At 49.1% G+C, this 19,823-nt stretch overlaps 1 protein-coding gene across 1 annotated transcript in view; it reads left to right on the top strand.

Annotated features, from left to right (window-relative positions):
• EXD3 (exonuclease 3'-5' domain containing 3) overlaps positions 1-19,823 on the top strand; it is a 255,511-nt gene that overhangs the window by 45,481 nt on the left and 190,207 nt on the right. Inside the window, 1 exon segment of the mRNA XM_036393870.2 lies at positions 13,930-14,042. Within this exon segment, the coding sequence (XP_036249763.1) occupies positions 14,006-14,042 (37 nt within the window). The 5' untranslated portion in view covers positions 13,930-14,005.

Raw genomic sequence — 19,823 nt, 5'->3', positions numbered from 1 at the left:
CTGGTGGCTAATCAACACTGCCTTCAGAACCTGCTTCCCTGGCCCTTTACCTCCTGAATAAGCTTAGAGAAGATCTCTAGATCTGAGCTTAGAAGGTCTCTAAGCTTGTTCAGGACATAAAGCATGAGGAACAACTACCCATGAAGGAGTTTGGAAAGCAGTTTCTTATCAGGCATGGTGGAGATAATACTGATGGCTTGGGAAGAGATAAGAAGTCAGTGCACAATGTGTGGTGAATAATGTGACTTGGCTTTGTCCTGACCTTGTGGGATTGGACACTCTTCCTGCTTTATAGCAGAATGTTGTTTCTCTTGCTGTGGGTGCGAGTGTGAGGAAGTGTACAAGGAGAGTGTGGTGCAGGTACTGGCTTTGTGCTTGACAATGACTTCATTGACTTTGATAAGCAGCCTTAGTTGACCATGAGGTCATCTGGTGATGACCAGTGAAATGAAACTTTTTCAGGACGAACAGGAGGGAAAAGGGACATTGCATGGGTGTCAGTCCCTCAGGTGCCAGCTGGTGGGATTGCCCAGGACAGAGCTCTTTCCAGAGAGTGGGGAAACAAAGCCACCATGCATTGTAAGGCATGATCTTGTAACAAGAGCTACTGGTCAAGGTTTCAGACTAGCAATCGGTCATCCCTTAATTTATATTCCAAGTAGCAGTCAGGATCTTCAGCCAGAAACAAAGCCACTATCTCCTGCAGCTGTTCAGCCATCACCAGATGTTGCAGCCGATCGCTGCTGCAGCTCCTGCCTCTCCACCCTCCCTGTCCTCCAGCATTCCTGTCCTTGCTGCCATCAACAAGGAGGAGAGGGGAGGACTCATGGGCAGTGATGTGGGCAAAAGGCAAACAGAAATGAAATAAGTTGTTATTAAAACAAGTAGCTGCTTGTTGTTGACCCTGTATATCAGATCTCAGGGAGAAAAACCTCCAAAGGAGATCTGAGTTAAACATGACAAGAACCTGGAAATTAAAACACCAATAGCTTGTGGAAGGTCTGAATTCTGACAGGGTTTCCAAGGCAGAGTAGCTGTGTCTGGGAGAAGCAAAGGAGCTGCCCATGGCCCTGAGGGTGCCTGGGAGCTGTGCAGGCTGCAGGGCCCTGGCTCTGCTCCGGCTGCTGAGGAGCTCCCGGTCGGGGCGGAAGATGAGGAGCTGCAGACAGTTGGGATCTGAGGGATTTGCTAGTAACAGGGAAAACAGAGGAAATGGTGATTTGAGAGGAAATCCTTGGATTATTGTGCTTTGATTCATGGTTAGACATGGTCTAGAGTGAAAGTGATCAAGGAGAAACACACACAGTGGAGCTTCAGCTCCTGTGAGTGAATCGAAAGGCAGAGAGGGAGAGAAACAGACCAGGATGGAGAAAATTTAGCAGATTTCTAAAATTACTCATCCATCCTGTAAAAGCTTTTTTGTTTAGGGTTACATCTACATCTGGAGGTATTCAAGCAAAACCCTGGGGAGAAGGAAAGCTTCAACACTAATAAAAATAAATAAAAAGAAGAAGGCAGAAAAAAGGTACCTTTATCAAAAACAAACCTTCCTTCCTCCCTTCTTCTGTAAATGCCACAATTCATTAAATTCTCTCTGTTTCACCTGAGAATTTGCTGGAGCATGTGTCAATCAGGAGGTGATTGCATTTGCTTCAATTTACCAAACCTGTGCAGTGGGGATGTGACTGCAGAGTGTCTGTGGGTGATCCCTGGGGACACCCCCCAAGGTGTGGGATTCATCCAGAGGTGAGCTCAGCCCGTGTCCCTGTCACTGCTCTGACCCTGCCCAGCAGCGGCACTGGGACATTCGTACCTTGCTGTGTGCCAGCCCAGAGCCCCTGTGGTTTTGTACAAACCCTTTCAGCCACTGTTCTCATTCATGTGCCAGAACTGCGAGCTGAGCCCCAGCCAGCTGTGCTCTCCTGGCAGGGCAAGGTGGGACAAACATCTGGTGACACGAGGGCTGCAGCTGCCATGGCCACTGCTGCCAGAGCCTGTCCAGACAAGCCTTTTAGAAGTGTCAGACTCCAGAGGATGCTTCATGCTTAAAAAAACAAAAAGTGAATATGCTTATGAGGGATAATAAAGCTTCCTCAGTGATCCAGGAGGGAACGTTCAAACACTCCATGAGAGAGCTCTGGACAGATATTGGTAATACTGGCTTAACACTGCTGCCTAAACTTGAAATCCAAGTCCTGGGAGCAAAGTGTCTGAGGAACTCACAGTGACACAGCCCTGGCTCTATTTGGGAAGTGCTGAAGCCCTACATTGAGTCCTCAGAGGAGTTGTGCTCACAGTGTTAACAAAGCTGTTCTAGGACGGGAAAAAAACAAGCCAAGTAAACTCTTCTAATGTGAGAGAGCTCAAGAGAGACTGAGTTGTCAGCATTTAAAGTAACTCTGCTGGATCTCATAAGAAGGATTTACATGTTACTATTACAATCACCCTGATTATTTAATCCCCAGACATTTTAAAGTTTTCCAAATTTTTCTATATTATAGTGGTTTTCAGTAGTAGCCAGAATTTGGAGTGAAATTTGTGAAGTGTCTTCAACTGAGCTCTTTTTCTATTTGCTGAGAATTTTTGTTTACACTTTGATTCTGGTGGAAATCCTGAATTGCCTATTTCCAAAGTTATTCCTTGGGTTTTTTTGGTTTTTTGTTTAAGATCCTGGTTTGAAGGCGAAATGATCCTTTGAGATTCTTTCTCCTGAAGTGCAGACCCTTTGACAGGCTAAGTACGGCCTGCATGGGTTTGAAATAGTTCTAGAAACTGCCAGTCTGTTCAGCACCTGAGCTCTCTGTGCCTTACCCAGGGTGTGCTGTCACCTCCTCACAGCCTTCCCTACAGAAAAAGCAAGAATCAGAAAAATGCAGACAATAACAAGACTGAAAATGATTCTCTGAAGTTAACACATCCCCAACTATCAGGTTTCTGTTTCACTGTTGCCCGCACACAGAATTTTCTGTTCTTGGTGTTCATTATTCCCTGGGAGCCTTCCCGTGCAGCACAGCAGGGTCAGGACGCTGTGCCTTGGTTCAGCAGGGTGGGTGTCCCTGGTCACAGCCAGCGCCTTGGGCTGTCTCTGTGTGACACACTGGGCGTTGGACACATCAGGCACGTGACCAAGGTGTGTGTGGTCACCTCCCTGTCGTTCCTTGGTGCCAGGTTGCCCTGGTGGAGGGGGTGGCACAGAGCCCCCCTGTGTCATGCTCAGGGACAGGGAGGGGTCACAGCTGCTGTGTGACACGGGTGGTGTGCAGACTGCTGAGGGAATCTTGCATCAGGAGGGTGGGACTGGCAGGTGTGTTCCCTTCCAGGGATGATTCCCTCAGGTGGATGAGGGGTCCCCTCCCAGGTACAAAACTTTCAGAAATAGGGGAGAGGATCGATGCTGCCTGCAGGGAACTGGGTAGTGCTGGGAGATGGAAAGGACAATAAATCCCAGAGGTTTTAGGCAACCCAGGAGTTTAGGTGAGCCCGGAGACACGAGAGTAGGGCATGTCCCTGTGCGGGCTGTGCGCGGCTCCCAGAGCAAACCCGGGGCAGAGGGGCCTGCTGTGATCAGTGTAATTTTACAGAAGTAACTGAGTAGACAGATAAAACCTGTTAAACTCCGAGCTACTAACGCAGCAAAGGGAGCCCGGGCCCGCGCGGGTTTGTCAGCAGAGGGTGCCAGAGCCCCGCGGCTGCTCCGCTCACGGGGAGCACACGGGGAGCACACAGGGAATGCACCGGGGAGCGCACGGGGAGTACATGGGGAATGCACGGGGAGCACATGGGGAGCGCATGGGGAATGCACGGGGAGCACACGGGGAGCACACAGGGAATGCACCGGGGAGCACACAGGGAATGCACCGGGGAGCACACGGGGAGCACACAGGGAATGCACCGGGGAGCACACGGGGAGCACACGGGGAGCACACAGGGAATGCACCGGGGAGCGCACGGGGAGCACACAGGGAATGCACCGGGGAGCGCACGGGGAATGCACGGGGAGCGCATGGGGAATACACGGGGAGCACATGGGGAGCACACGGGGAATGCACCGGGGAGAGCATGGGGAATGCACGGGGAATGCACGGGGAGCGCATGGGGAATACACGGGGAGCACATGGGGAGCACACGGGGAATGCACCAGGGAGCGCATGGGGAATGCACGGGGAGCGCACGGGGAGCACACGGGGAGTACATGGGGAGTGCACGGGGAATGCACGAGGAATGCGCGGGAAGCTCCGGAATGCACGGGGAATGCTCCGGGGAGCGCACCTGAGCCCGAGCTCGCCGAGCCTCCTGGGCTGCGGCACATGGGCTGAGCCACCCCAGCGGCAGCACCGTCCTGGCAGCGCTGCCTGGAGCCACTCCGGGTGTGCTGGTTGTGTCCAGAGTTCGCTTTCCCAGTGGCTGGAGGTGATTGATGGGTAAGAAGAGTGAAATGAGCAGGGGGAGCTGGGTCGTGGAACTCTCCAGGCATGCAGGGAGATACATTCTTTGGTATCCAGGGCTTCCTCCAGGAGTTCAGGTTGTACTTATGCCCTGGGGTCACAACAATTTGCTTATTGATGTTAGGAACTTGGACAGGAATTCCATAAAAAATACATTCCTGTCAAGCTGGCGGGCTTCACCATGCTGAGGGAACAGCCTTGAAAATCCAACAGACTTTGACAGACATCTGTTGATGCTTTGTCAGCTGCTTTCCAGTTTTAATGTCCAAGCTAATGAGGTAGAGGGTGTTCTCTGGAGCAGTGTGGCTCTGCTGGCTTCTGCCATGAGTGAGTGTTCTGATTTTAAACTTCAGCACTTCCAACGCGTCTTATTATGGCATGAATTCTGGGAAATTATTAAGTTACTCCCATAAATTATCAAAAGTCAATAATCATTGAATAAATATTCCATTCAAGTGAAGCGATCTCCTTAGAATAAGCTCCAATCAAATGAATTTATACAGGAGGCAGGGTTGTGTCCTGGCCCCTCTGCTTCTGCAGTGCCAGTGGTCCTGGTGGTCCTGAGCAGCCCTGTCCAGATAGGAGCTCGTGGACCCCTGCTGGTTTCAGGGCCCTGGAGGAGAGGGGACATAGCCTGGGGTTCTTCACACAGGCCCAGAGTCATGGCAGGCACTGGTTGAACACTGCCTGGTTTGAATTTTCTTTTTAATTTTTTGCTTGTGTCAGTGGTTTTTTTTCTATATCCTTATCACAGCAAAGTGAAGTTTCCACTTCTGAGTAGTTAAAGATTTATGTGATAATGGGAAGTCTGTAAAATTAGGTGGAACTGCAATTTGCATTTCAACCTGAGGTGCAGAGAGGCTGCAGCCTCTTCATCACTTCTGCCCACTCTGAAAGAACATATGCTACAGACACAGCTTGTGAAAGGGCTTGGGAGGCAGGTCATTTGTGACACACTGCAGCCTGAGATGCCAGAATTTAAGCAGAGATTTTGAATGGTGTAGCTTAGCTGTGACATTATGAAGAATGAAGCTTGTATGAAGTTCGTGAAGAATGAATGCTGGGTTTGTAGCTGAGGGGAGCTAAATTGAAGCTAAACTGGGTTTGAGTACAGAATCCAAAGTCTGTAAAAGCCAATGAAAAGGCACCCATGATCTTCAAAGGATGCTTTTGCAGGCACTCCTAGAACTACAGCTCCTTCTCCCATCTCCTAACTCATGTTTTTTTCTGGGGAGGGGTCCATGACAGTGGAAACTTCAGGGCAATGTGCAGCTTCCTCCAAGGGGCAGCTCCAGTCTCTGCTCTGTGACAGAGACAGGAGCCAGGGAACGGCTGGGGCTGGGCCAGGGCAGCTCAGGCTGGAGCTCAGGGCAAGGTTCTTCCCCCAGAGGGTGCTGGCACTGCCCAGGCTGCCCAGGGAATGGGCACGGCCCCGAGGCTGCCAGAGCTCCAGGAGCCTTTGGGCAGCGCTGCCAGGGATGCCCAGGCTGGGGTTGCTGGGGGGTCTGGGCAGGGACAGGGCTGGGCTGGGGGATCCTGGTGGGTCCCTCCCAGCTCAGGGGATTCTGTGATATCTTTTTAAGCTGTGTATGCCTGTATGTTCTGTAACACCAAGGCAATAAAAGGAAGCTTGTAAAATTGTGAAATAGGCTTCAAAATCCCCATATGAAGACACCTACAAATAATTACTGCTTTGCAGTGTTTGTTTTCTTGTTTCTAAAGATTTAAGTGACTCTCACTTCACTTTTCAAATATTTCCCATACCCAGGCAGAATAGAAACCTTCTTTTTTTGTGGGGACGTTTTCTGAGAAGAGGTAAGATTTTTTTATATGGTCACTTCACCATGTTTTTGAGCATTAAGGGAAGCACCAGCTCAGGCAGAACTTGAGATACCAACCCAGAACTGATCCCATGGAAGTTAACAGACTGTCAGGAGGGAGACTTCCTGCTTTTCCCAGCATGGGTCAGGAGCACCTTGTTCACTCCAGCCCAGCAATGGCCTTGCTTGAACTGAAATCATTCAGAAGGAAACCAGTGGCCCCCAGTTCCCTGTCTGGCAGTGGCTGTGGCCTCAGCTGTTACTGAGAAAGCAGAATGGGAGTTCTGTTCACACTGTCTCCATCCAACTGGGGGTTGCTTTGCCCCTGGGGCAGTTGCAAGCAGGGCAGGTGTCAGACACTGTCCATCCATCCATCTGTCCATCATCGATCCCTCATCCATCCATCCATCCATCCATCCATCCATCCTTTCATCTATCCATCCTTTCATCCATCCATCCATCCATCCATCCATCCATCCATCCATCCATCCATCCATCCATCCATCCATCCATCCATCCATCCATCCATCCTTTCATCCATCCATCCATCCATCCATCCATCCATCCATCCATCCATCCATCCATCCATCCATCCATCCATCCATCATCCATCCTTCCATCCATCCATCATCCATCCATCATCCATCCATCCATCATACACAGAATTCACACAGAAATTCTAGGTTGGAAGAGACCTTTAAGATCATCGAGTCCAACCCATGTTCTAATACCTCAACTAGATCATGGCACCAAGTGCCACATCCAGTCTTTTTTTAAACTCTTCGAGGGATGGTGACTCCACGACCTCCCTGGGTAGATGATTCCAGTATTTGACTACTCTTTCTGTAAAATACTTCCTCCTTATTTCTAGCTTGCATCTCTCTTGGCGCAGCTTGAGACTGTGTCCTCTTGTTCTGTTGGTTGTTGCCCGGAGAAAGAGACCGACCCCCAGCTCACCACAGCTACCCTTCAGGAAGTTGAAGAGGGTGATAAGGTCACCCCTGAGTCTCCTTTTCTCCAGGCTGAACAACCCCAGCTCCCTCAGTCGCTCTTCATATGGCTTGTGTTCCAAGCCCCTCACCAGCCTCGTTGCTCTCCTTTGGACACGCTCAAGCATCTCAACGTCCCTCCTAAAGTGAGGGGCCCAGAATTGGACGCAATACTCAAGGTGTGGCCTCACCAGTGCTGAGTACAGGGGAAGAATGACCTCCCTGCTCCTGCTGGCCACACCGTTCATGATACTGGCCAGGATGCCATTGGCCTTCTTGGCCACCTGGGCACACTGCTGGCTCATGTTCAGCCGATTGTCAACCAGCACCCCCAGGTCCCTTTCCTCCTGAGCACTGTCCAGCCACACTGTCCCCAGCTTATATCGTTGCAGGGGGTTATTGTGGCCAAAGTGCAGGACTCGGCACTTGGACTTATTGAACTTCATCCCATTAGATTCTGCCCATCCCTCCAACCGTTCCAAGTCCCTCCGCAAAGCCCTCCGTCCCTCTAACAGATCCACACACGCTCCCAGCTTAGTGTCATCTGCAAATTTGCTAATAAAGGACTCTAAACCCTCATCCATGTCATCAATAAAAACATTAAACAGAACTGGCCCCAGCACAGAACCCTGAGGAACACCACTGGTGACTGGCTGCCAGCTGGATGCAGCACCATTCACCAACACTCTCTGGGCCCGGCCATGCAGCCAGTTCCTGACCCAGCACAGAGCGCTCCTGTCCAAGCCACGGGCTGCCAGCTTGTCTAGGAGTATGCTGTGGGAGACAGTGTCAAAGGCCTTGCTGAAATCCAAGTAAACAACATCTACAGCCTTACCTGCATCGACTAGGCGGGTTACCAGGTCATAAAAGGTGACCAGGTTGGTTAAACATGACCTACCCCTCCTAAACCCATGCTGGCTGGGTCTGATACCCTGGCCATCCTGTAAATTTTGCGTGATGGCGCTTAATATAAACTGTTCCATTATTTTACCAGGTACTGAGGTCAGACTGACTGGTCTATAATTACCAGGATCTTCCTTTGAACCCTTTTTGTGAATGGGTATCACATTGGCCAGCTTCCAGTCATCCGGAACCTCGCCAGTGAGCCAGGACTGCTGGTAAATGATGGAGAGTGGCTTTGCAAGTTCATTTGCCAGCTCTCTCATCACCCTGGGGTGGATTCCGTCTGGTCCCATAGATTTATGAGTATCCAAGCATTTCAGTAGTTCAATGACTGCCCCCTCTTGGATAAAGGGGGGACCATTCTGCTCCCTGTCACCATCAACCAGCCCAGGTGGGCAGGTGTCTTGAGGGCAAGTCATCTTCCCACTAAAAACTGAGGCAAAATAGGCATTAAGCACTTCTGCCTTTTCCTCATCTTCAGATACTAAGTTCCCTCCTTTGTCCAATAAAGAACAAGGGCTGGTCATACCTTTCCTTCTACCATTAATGTATTTGTAAAAACATTTTTTATTATCCTTTACAGAAGTTGCCATTCTAAGTTCAAATTGAGCTTTGGCCTTCCTAATTTTTTTTCTGCATGCTCTAGCAGCCTTCTTGAATACTTCCTTAGAGACCTGTCCCTTCTTCCAATGCTGATACATCCTCTTTTTATTCCTAAGTTCCTCCAAAACCTCCTTGCCCAACCAGGCTGGACGTTTACCCCGTTGGCTGATCTTTCGGCACACAGGGATGGTCTGTTCCTGTGCCCTCAAGATCTCTGTTTTGAGGTATGCCCACCCTTCCTGAACTCCTTTGTTTTTTAGGACTGCTTCCCAAGGGACGCTCTGAATAAGTCTCCTAAACAGGCCAAAGTCTGCCCTCCGGAAGTCCAATGCAAGAGTTTTACTGGTACTCTTCCTGATTTCACCAAATATTGAGAACATCCATCCATCCATCCATCCATCCATCCATCCATCCATCCATCCATCCATCTATCATCCATCCATCCATCCATCCATCCATCCATCCATCCATCCATCCATCCATCATCCATCCATCATCCATCCATCCATCCATCCATCCATCCATCCATCCATCCATCCATCCATCCATCCATTGTTGCAGTGTGATGCAATATCCTGTTTTAGCTATCCCAGTCCTTTCCCAGGTATGCCAATACCTTCTCCCTTCCCCTCCCCTTGCCTCCTGCTAAGTGCTGTCCGTCAATCTTTACATTCCAGCAAGGCATCATCTGATTGGCAAAAGTTCAAAAGATGATTCTCAGCCCTGGGGACATTGGGCTACCTAGGTGCCACTTCTCTCCTGAGCCTTCCCCGCTCCTACCTGGTTGGTGGCATACCAACCCCTTCCCTCCCCCTGTCCCCGGGGCTTAAAAGGACACTGGGACCATGCGGTCGCTATTCTGTTGGAGCTGTTACAAGATTCAGAGACCTGTGACCCTGGAATAAAGCTCTGGATTAAACCCTCCGGCAGAATCCATCTCCTTTTCTCCTTCACCATTGCCTAAAACCTTTCCACCAGAGGTAAAACTGAGTTCCTGCTTGCCTGGACTTGTTCCAAGTGCCAGCTACAACATCCAGCCAGCCAAAGGTGTCTCTGAGGTGAAAGCCACCTCAGTTGCCGCCTCTGGTCCAGCAGCAAGGGTCAGACGAGCCCAGGCATGTTCCACCCAGTAATATTGGGATCTTATTCCAATGATCCATCCATCCATCCATCATCATCCCTCCATCATCCATCCATCCATCCATCCATCCATCCATCCATCCATCCATCATCCATCCATCCATCATCCATCCATCCATCCATCCATCCATCCATCCATCCATCCATCCATCCATCCATCTATCATCGATCCACCCATCCATCCTCCATCCATCCATCCTCCATCCATCCATCCTCCATCCATCCATCCATCCCTCCATCATCCATCCATCCATCCATCCATCCATCCATCCATCCATCATCCATCCATCATCCATCCATCCATCCATCCATCCATCCATCCATCCATCCATTCATCCATCCATCATCCATCCATTCATCCATCCATTCATCCATCCATCCATCATCCATCCATCCATCATCCATCCATCATCCATCCATCCATCATCCATCCATCATCCATCCATCCATCCTCCATCCATCCATCCATCCATCCATCCATCCATCCATCCATCCATCCATCTATCATCCATCCATCCATCCATCCATCCATCCATCCATCCATCCATCCATCATCCATCCATCATCCATCCATCCATCCATCCATCCATCCATCCATCCATCCATCCATTGTTGCAGTGTGATGCAATATCCTGTTTTAGCTATCCCAGTCCTTTCCCAGGTATGCCAATACCTTCTCCCTTCCCCTCCCCTTGCCTCCTGCTAAGTGCTGTCCGTCAATCTTTACATTCCAGCAAGGCATCATCTGATTGGCAAAAGTTCAAAAGATGATTCTCAGCCCTGGGGACATTGGGCTACCTAGGTGCCACTTCTCTCCTGAGCCTTCCCCGCTCCTACCTGGTTGGTGGCATACCAACCCCTTCCCTCCCCCTGTCCCCGGGGCTTAAAAGGACACTGGGACCATGCGGTCGCTATTCTGTTGGAGCTGTTACAAGATTCAGAGACCTGTGACCCTGGAATAAAGCTCTGGATTAAACCCTCCGGCAGAATCCATCTCCTTTTCTCCTTCACCATTGCCTAAAACCTTTCCACCAGAGGTAAAACTGAGTTCCTGCTTGCCTGGACTTGTTCCAAGTGCCAGCTACAACATCCAGCCAGCCAAAGGTGTCTCTGAGGTGAAAGCCACCTCAGTTGCCGCCTCTGGTCCAGCAGCAAGGGTCAGACGAGCCCAGGCATGTTCCACCCAGTAATATTGGGATCTTATTCCAATGATCCATCCATCCATCCATCATCATCCCTCCATCATCCATCCATCCATCCATCCATCCATCCATCCATCCATCCATCCATCATCCATCCATCCATCATCCATCCATCCATCCATCCATCCATCCATCCATCCATCCATCTATCATCGATCCACCCATCCATCCTCCATCCATCCATCCTCCATCCATCCATCCTCCATCCATCCATCCATCCCTCCATCATCCATCCATCCATCCATCCATCCATCCATCCATCCATCCATCCATCATCCATCCATCATCCATCCATCCATCCATCCATCCATCCATCCATCCATCCATCCATTCATCCATCCATCATCCATCCATTCATCCATCCATTCATCCATCCATCCATCATCCATCCATCCATCATCCATCCATCATCCATCCATCCATCATCCATCCATCATCCATCCATCCATCCTCCATCCATCCATCCATCCATCCATCCATCCATCCATCCATCCATCCATCATCCATCCATCCATCATCCATCCATCCATCCATCCATCCATCCATCCATCCATCCATCCATCCACCTTCATGCCTCAGCTCAGTGTTTTCAGGCTGACTGTGTGCACCCTTATCTTTCCTGGCTGCAATACAAACCAAGTCCTGCATGGCACCAGCCATGAACTCGACATCACAAATCAAGAGCTCGACAGTGACTACACCTGCTCTGGAGAAAAGCCAGCAGTCCTTGGAGAAGCAGCTTGGCAGCTCTTTGCCTTTTCCTTTGGCCTTTTCCTATGGCTGCTCCATGCTGGGTTTCCATACTGGGAATTGTTTGAACTAAGCAGGAGACACTCATGTCAGCAATTGCCTTCTTGTGGGCCATCACCCACCCCTGCACACTGATCACTGCCTCATCCCGCAGGACTGAGCATGTGCAATTATCTTCTCTCTCTGGACACACTTGATTTAGACCTAATGGAAAAAGCTACAAACTGGATCCTGACCCCAAAAATAGCAGACAAGGAATGAGAGAATAGCCATTTGAATGGAGAACAATGGAATTACATTTAATGTTAATTCCTGAATTATTCTCATATGATGTTAAAAAGTGAGGCTTGAGCGATTTCAGATCATGTCAAGGTCAAAAGAAGCCCTGAGGAGAAACTGTGACTTTTTTTACTGTTCAAAGGAATTGAAGTGCCTCAAAGGGTCTTCTGGTGAGAAACTTCTACTGTAGTAGAAGCCCCATCTTAGGGCTTGTTTGAGCTGCTCTGGATTTGGGTGTGACCCCAGCATGCTGCTGAGAGGGAAGCTTTGGTTCCCTGTCCCCCAGGAGTCCTCAGGTCCTGCTGGGATTCCCATACATTGATATTTGAAGGGGGTGTCCTGAGATCCAGTCCACGCTCTGCCATCTGCCCAAGCCTGTGTTTGTTGATTACTGTGGTGGGGTCCTGTGGGACACAACCTGAAAGCCACTGCTTGTGAATGGGGAAATTCTTCCCCTTTGCCCAACTGCTGAGCAGAGCCAAATTCTTCAGAGTCCTGGACCATGAATCTGCCATTTCAGTGGGTTTGTGTTTTTTGACAGATCATGGATGAATTACAGCCCTTTTTGTTTTCTAGGAGACCAATGGGGCAAAGTGTGTTTAGGCTAAAACATATTTGTTCCATTTTTGGTATCTTCCCCGCGTAGTTGTTTTTTTTTTTTTTGGTTTTTTTTTTTTAGTTTGGAGGTAAAGACTTTAAAGAAAGTGAGGCCCTTTGGTTGCACAACACGTTGAGGTTAATTCTGACCCTCTGGATCATATCCACAGCTGCTTGCACCTGGCAGGTTTGCTCCCAAAGGTGAGCCTCCCACTGTCTGTTGAGAATCCAAACCTTTTGAATGGCCCTGAGTGACATACGCCTCATGTTAAACATGGGGAAGAGACTTCCAGAGTCACAGATCATCTGTGGAGAGCAGGAGGCTGTTCCTGGGAGCCATCTGGATGCACTGCTTGTTCTGTGTCGTGTCCTGCTCCCCAGGGCCTCGCTTCCACTGCTCCACAACAAACCCAAGGTGCTGCTGTGCCTCCAGCCAGCACAGGGACTTCAATCACTTGTTGTTATTGCCTCTCTGTTTGTGTTTTTCTAAGCATTTGTGTTCCACCAGCACACTCAGAGTGAGTGCTCTTGAGGGGGAATTTCCTTCCTTGTAAACAATCCTGCAGTGTGATTCAGCAGGAAGGATGTGGTGGTTAAGGCACTGGACTGGGATTTGGGAGACAGGGGTTCTGTTCCCAAATCTACCACAGTCAAGATGTGATGATGAGTGGAAGGGCAAGCAAACAAAGAGGAGGAGCTGTGTAGCTGTGGCAAAAACACACTTTCACATAGCCTGTTAGTCCAGATTGGGGTAAGGTAGGTCTGGGGTTTGCATAGAGTCATAGAATCGGCTGAGTTGGAAAGGACCTCAGGATCACCAAGTCCAACTCTTCATCCTGTGCAGGAGTTTTGTTTGGCTACACAAGTGAAGAGCCAAACTCCTGTTTGTGCAGTTCAAATCTGGAACTCAGCTTATTCCAGGAACCTAGCTGTGTTTTTAACTCCATGTTGTTTTACCTTCCATGGGCTCTCAGGTGCCACTTTCCAGGGCTTCTTGGTTGACTCAATTCAGTTTCCCATTGCATTCTCTGATCTTCTGGCACGTGTCCTATGGCTCCTATGCCATGTTGTACATGCATGTAGGTTCTCCACTCTCCTGCTAAATTCAAGGACAACAGACCACACACAAGATATTATCTTTCTCACACAGAGTGAAGTTCCTACAGTTTGACAGTAAAATCCCTCTACATTTTCTTTCCAGAAACAGGAGCTTGGGCTGCATCTCTGAGTTTAGACCTCCAGCCTCAGCATCCTGATCTGGTGCCACCTTTGGGAGGATGAATCAGGACAGTTACTCAAGTGATCAGCCCACGGGTGAGTTTTCATTCAGCATTATTTGCTTTCCATTTATTTTCTTACTGCTGTTGGAGAAGAATGCTGAGTCACAAATAAAGCAAAACATGTGAATCAATGCCAAATTGCATGCCATAAAGATTATTGGATCTTTGAGGTTTCCTGTCCACATCTGAATATCAGCATTCTTAGAATTCTAGTCCAGGTTGAAAATTTTTCTAGCAATTTTTTCTGGAAGTTCCACCAGTTTAGAACACAGGGGTTTTATTACTGTGTTAGACAATTCATTCTGCTATTTGCCATAACTTAATTTTCTCATTAATTGCATTGGTAATTGGTTACCCTTTGCAGTAAGGGAAGATGTGCACAGACCATTGTCAGGTATGTCCCATCAAGTCTGAGGGTCAGGGTCCCTGCTGGAGAGCTTGGATAGACAGGAATTTGTTACTTCTGGCTCAGACCTGCCATAATTTGCTCTCTTCTTCCATCCCCAACTTTGGCTGTGGGAGCTCAGCCTCACGGAGTGCTGCTGGCAGTTTGTGCTGGGAGAGGCGGATGCCAGGGGCTGTGCCTGCAGCCTCCCAGGCTCTGCTCAGCCTGGGCTTTTTTGGAAGTGTCAAGGGGCATTCTTAGCTCTGACGTGAGGGCTATTTTTTGACAGTTCCCATTGTTCCCCAACCTTTGTTCATGGGTGAAGTCTTTTTGTCTGAGGCCTTTGTCAGAAATAGAGGCTGTTAGGAGAGCTGTCTGCTCACAGGTTGGGGGAGTTTTCTTTTGTTGTTGAGTCCTGAGAATTTCTTCCTTGCTTTTACAGACTGGCTTGGGCAAATTTGCCCAGACAAATGAGGGGATTGCTGGGATCTCCCCTTGCTGGGCCTGCAGGAGAGGGATCCTCAGAGCCACCACCCATGTCCCCTGCTCTGGCTGTCCCAGGCCACATGGCTGGGGCAGAGCAATTTGGGGTTCTGATCATCTGCCTACACTAACACCCTTGCCATTTTCATGGGTTTGAATCTGGGGCTCAAAAATAGAAAATTTAGGAAAATTCCTGTGGTAGCATGAAATACCTATTCTCTAATAGTCAGCACATATTTTATTACTGTGAACAGGTGATGATGACACATCAGGATATCATGGAGATTCATGAATCATCCACAGAAGAACCTAGAGGCTGGGTTTGGGGAAAAAGACATTCAAGTCTCTATAACACATCCTGGGTGCTTGTGAGAAATGTCTGGTCAGAATATTCAGATTGCTCATTGCAGCCTTCTTTTTTGTAGGTGTAATAAATGTTGTGGTTTGAGTTTAGATCCACTCTCTAAAACAGGCACAGGAGGGACTAATTTTCCATGTATCACTCATGTACATTTTACACCTCCTGCTGAAGTGCTTAGTCCTGATTGCTCTTGGAGTCAAGTCCTGAGTTAGACAGGTGTGATCACTGGTGATTTACATCCTGACTGAGGATAGGGATCTTCCAATCTGGACCTCCATTTGTTCAGCTTCCAGCACCACCTATTGAGTTTTACATTGTTGGTTCATTTCATTCTCTGAGCTGCCACTGGAGCTATACTTAGAGAGGAAGGATATTATAATCTTGTGAAAGATTAAAATACTGTTACTGTAATCCAGCTGGAAGGGGAGACCTTTTCTCAGGGCGAGAGACAGCCAAGGTTTTTCCCATTCTGTCGTCCCCTTATATGCAGGAAGGAAGTACTGGCAAAGGCCCCCTGAGCTTCCTGAGGGCTGGGGAGCGTTTCCAGACACAGCCCTCAGCACCATCCATCAGCAGCCGCCAAACAATTGCTAACGAGGGGAAAACACCGCGGGATAAACACCGGGAACAGGGCCTGGGGACAGGGGCTGGGGAGAGAGACTGGGGAGAAAGACTGGGGGCACAGCCTGGGGAGAGAGAGTGGGAGCAGGGCCTGGGGAGAGAGAGTGGGGACAGGGCCTGGGGGCACAGCCTGGGGACACAGCCCTGCAGCCCAGCACCAGCCAGCTCCTCTGGGGCTGGGCCTGGCAGCAGGCACTGCACATTGGCTGCCCTTCCCTTTATCATTAAGTATCTTAATAATCAAAGTTCCCCTTCAAAGAAGCATCTCAACAAATGAGAAAGGGAGGAAGGGAGGCAAAGGGCTGATGTTTGCTGAGGAGCTGCTGTGCTGGCAGGTGGTGGGGCCTGGGGCCAAGGAGGTGCCGGGGATGCTCTGGGGTGCAGAGCAGCCCAGGTGATGTGTGGGTCACTGTGGGTGCTGGGATGAGGCAGAGCTTTCTGTGAGCTCTTCAGGGCAGTGCTGAGGCAAAGCCATCTGTGATGCCTTAAGGAAGGAGGAACCAAGTCAGGTGTGGGCCTCACCTTTGACTGGATCACCTTTGAGTAGGGTTCTCTCCAAGAAGAGGCTCAGAAGTGAATTGGGATCTTTTTTCTCTGTATCGCTGCTTTTGTTTAAATGCTGCATTACAATATTTGGGTCATATTTTCAGATCTATCTGCTCTGTAACCCGTTTTTAACCATTCCTTAAACCAACTCTTTGGATTTATATTTTTCAGTATGGCTTTAGTATCCTCACAAACCTTGAGCTAGGAATTTCTCCCTACAAGTACCTGAAGGGAGTTTTTAGTGAGGTGGTGGTTTGGTCTCTTTTGCCCTGTGCCAGGGGACAGGCCAGAAGGAAACTACCTTAGTTGCAACAGGGGAGGTTCAGATTAGATATTAGAAAATTTTTTTTCACTGAAGGAGTGGTCAGGCTCTGTGCTGACTACCTGCAGAAGCACCTCCTCTGCCAGCCAAATGTGCCTTTCTGGGGTTTCTTTCATTCCTTCTCCTCTGTTTCACTTTATTGTCCTTTGTCTGGGCTTGCAGCAGGCATGGTGTGGGCAGTAATCTCCTTAAATGCCTCTACAACACTCTGCAGGACAGAAATAATTTTTTATTTAAGGTCTATAAAGAATACAGGATTATGGAACCCTTATTTTAAAGCTGAAGGTATTTCTGCAGTGCTAGCAGTTATTTTTATATCTATCAGAAATGCACATAAGCAACAGCAAGCGAAAAAGTAAAGAAGGTAAGAAGTTCCTGGGGATGGGATGGATAATAAACAGCAGCCCTGGCTGCATGGTTATGAAAACATTAACCCAAAAAATTTACCCATCTGGCCTAGAGCTGGAGAACAGCATGTTTCCCCATGCTCAGTGCTGGGTGTAGATGCTGGAAGTTGAAGCTGTCAATTTAAAATAAAAAAAGACAGACTCAGCAGCCTGGTTTCAGGTCCTGCTGCAGCCCCCCAGTGCCCAGCTGGTGGCATTGGGTACTCTCATTTCCCTGTTTGGGAGAGCATTAATCTTCCCCTTTGTGAAGCTGTGTGACTGTACACAGCAAAGTGCTCACGTTAACTGCATGCAGCATTTTGAAATGTCCTTCTAGAAAATAACTGATTTTGTGTTTGGTTGTCCTGGGCATCCTGTTTGGAAGGAGGCACCACTCAAGTGGTCCTGGGTGTGATTCTGCTCAGGTCCTTCATGCATTGATCTCGTTGTTATTTCATTAACCTAATGATGCCCTGTGACAGCAACGGGTTAAAGAAGAGACAGGACTGGTTTGTTGGCAGTGTCCCATGAAGTCCAAGGATGCCAGCTGGAGATGAACCCACGAGCAGTGAGGGGAACGTGGCACCCTGAAACAGGCACTGAGGGGGTTGTGTCAGGACACTGGGCTGGAAGGACTGGGAATTCTCAAAGAAGGGAGAACAGGCAGGGACTGCCAGCCTGTCCTGACATGGGGCTCTTGTGGTTCATGGCTCAAGGGAAGTCTTGGGACTACCAGAGTCTTGGAAAAGACAAAGGAATAGGCTTGTGATAGTAAGTGCTGTTTGCCCAGGGATACAAAAACAGTGTGCCTGGGAAGAATGATGTTTAGATTGGATATGTGGTCATACAGCAGAAACTGATAGATAATGAAGGAGTTTTCCAGGAATTGCCTGCTGGTCTCTACATTCCTCTTTGCAAAAAGGCATGGAGTATAACAGCTGCTTCCACCCACTCTGGTTCTTTCACATAAATCTAGTCAAGAAAAGGGTCAAGTTAAATCCAACTGTCCCAAATACCTTCCCAAACCCTAGAAAGGTTCAGGTAACAAGCCTTGGTGGAAGAACGTCCTGTGAAATCCAACAAGCACTAGTTATGAGAGAGACAGGAGGTGACTCTGTCCTGCAGCCCAGGACCACTCGGTGCCTGGTACCATGCAGTGCCCTGGGAGGCTGCAGGGCAGCCCTGGCTCCTGGGCAGATGTGCTGTGTGCTCTGGGGGAGCAGGGGCTGCCTGCAGCACATAACCACAGCTCTGCAGCCCAGGTGCAGGAGCACAGCCCTGCCGGGTGTGTGAGCAGGGAGGGACTCGTTTGTGCTGCAGTGGGAACGGGGAGCAGTGGACATGTCCTGCTCAGAGCCTGCACCAGGGTTTGCTGTGTGTGATTGTGCCTTCTTTTAAATTAAACTATTTTGCAAGCACTTCCTTCCTGCATTTCTCAGAAGGAGGGAGGGGGGTGTGCAAAGAATGTTGAACTGCCTTTGACGGAGGAGGAAAACTGAAGAAAACAAGAGATGCAATCCTAACTACTGACCTTTTACTTGAGCTTGGTGATGTTTTTCAGCAGCAGAGCCTCTGGGGAGTAACAGCATCCTCCTTGCTATTGTGCTGCCTGCCCAAAAAGGGGGCTAAAGTTCAGCTTTTATGATGTTCTCACTCTGGGCTTGTGGGAAAAAGGCCACATTCCCTTTCTTAGGTCATACGAGTGCAAGAGATGACAGAGTCCTACAGTCTAACCCCAGGGCAGGAGGCCAGTGCAGAATGGGACTGGGATAGACAGCTTGGTAAATACACTGCCAGCTTTTTCTCCTTATGGAGAGTCACAGCAGGTGGGAGGGCAATTTACATTGTTAAATTAAAAGGCACTGATTTATTTTATGTTGGTGTGTTATTGTTTCATAAGAGCACATGGGTTGCCATAACTTGTGATGGACTCTTGCACTTTATTGTTAAATCCTTCTTTTCCACTTTGGTCAACAGTTAGTGGAAATGAACATTATCTACTGGGACAGAAACAAGAGGCAAATAAGCATAAAACAAAATCCCAGCCTCCTCCCCAGCAAACTGGGGGTTTTCAGGGAACCCTCCATAGTTTTGAGGACTGGGATTATTGCAGTGGATGTTCTCAGATGGTGCTCCTTGGCCCTCAAACTGTTCCCTGTACCTGGGGCCTTGAGAGACACTGGTCCCTTTGCTCACAGGCCCTGATCAGGCTCTGTGTCTTTGAGCTTCCACCTGGTCTGACTGTCCCCTTTCCCTCAGCCACGTCTGGTGTTTCTCTCCATTGAGGCTTCCTTCAGCCTTGTTGAGGTGTTCAACAGACACTGAGCTGTTCTTTCCACATGGCATGATCCTAGCTGTGCTCTGCTTTCTGAAATGCAGAATCTGGGAGCAGAGGAGGTAGTTCTGCCTGGAAAGGCTGCCTATCATAAGGATAAATTCTGTTCTAAAATTACAAATACAGTTTTAAAGTTTCTATCAGGCATACTGTTTAAAAAACAAATCTGGATGATGCTGACATGAACCTGTGCACTGACATCCTTTGGCAGTGCTGGTGACTCTGCTCCAGGGGCTCAGGGTGCTGACCAGCTCACAGCCCCCCCATGAGCAGCAAGCTGAGAAATCCTGTCCCGGGGCTGGTGTGTGAGTTTGCCTTCAGCTGGAGTCTTGTCTTCTGCATGGCAGAGCACATAAAACCTTCAGGTCACTGAAGG

The sequence above is a fragment of the Molothrus ater genome, chromosome 20 (genome assembly GCF_012460135.2).
Source record: "Molothrus ater isolate BHLD 08-10-18 breed brown headed cowbird chromosome 20, BPBGC_Mater_1.1, whole genome shotgun sequence".
Classification (NCBI taxonomy): Eukaryota; Metazoa; Chordata; class Aves; order Passeriformes; family Icteridae; genus Molothrus; species Molothrus ater.
This window is presented reverse-complemented; position numbering and strand designations above follow the sequence as displayed.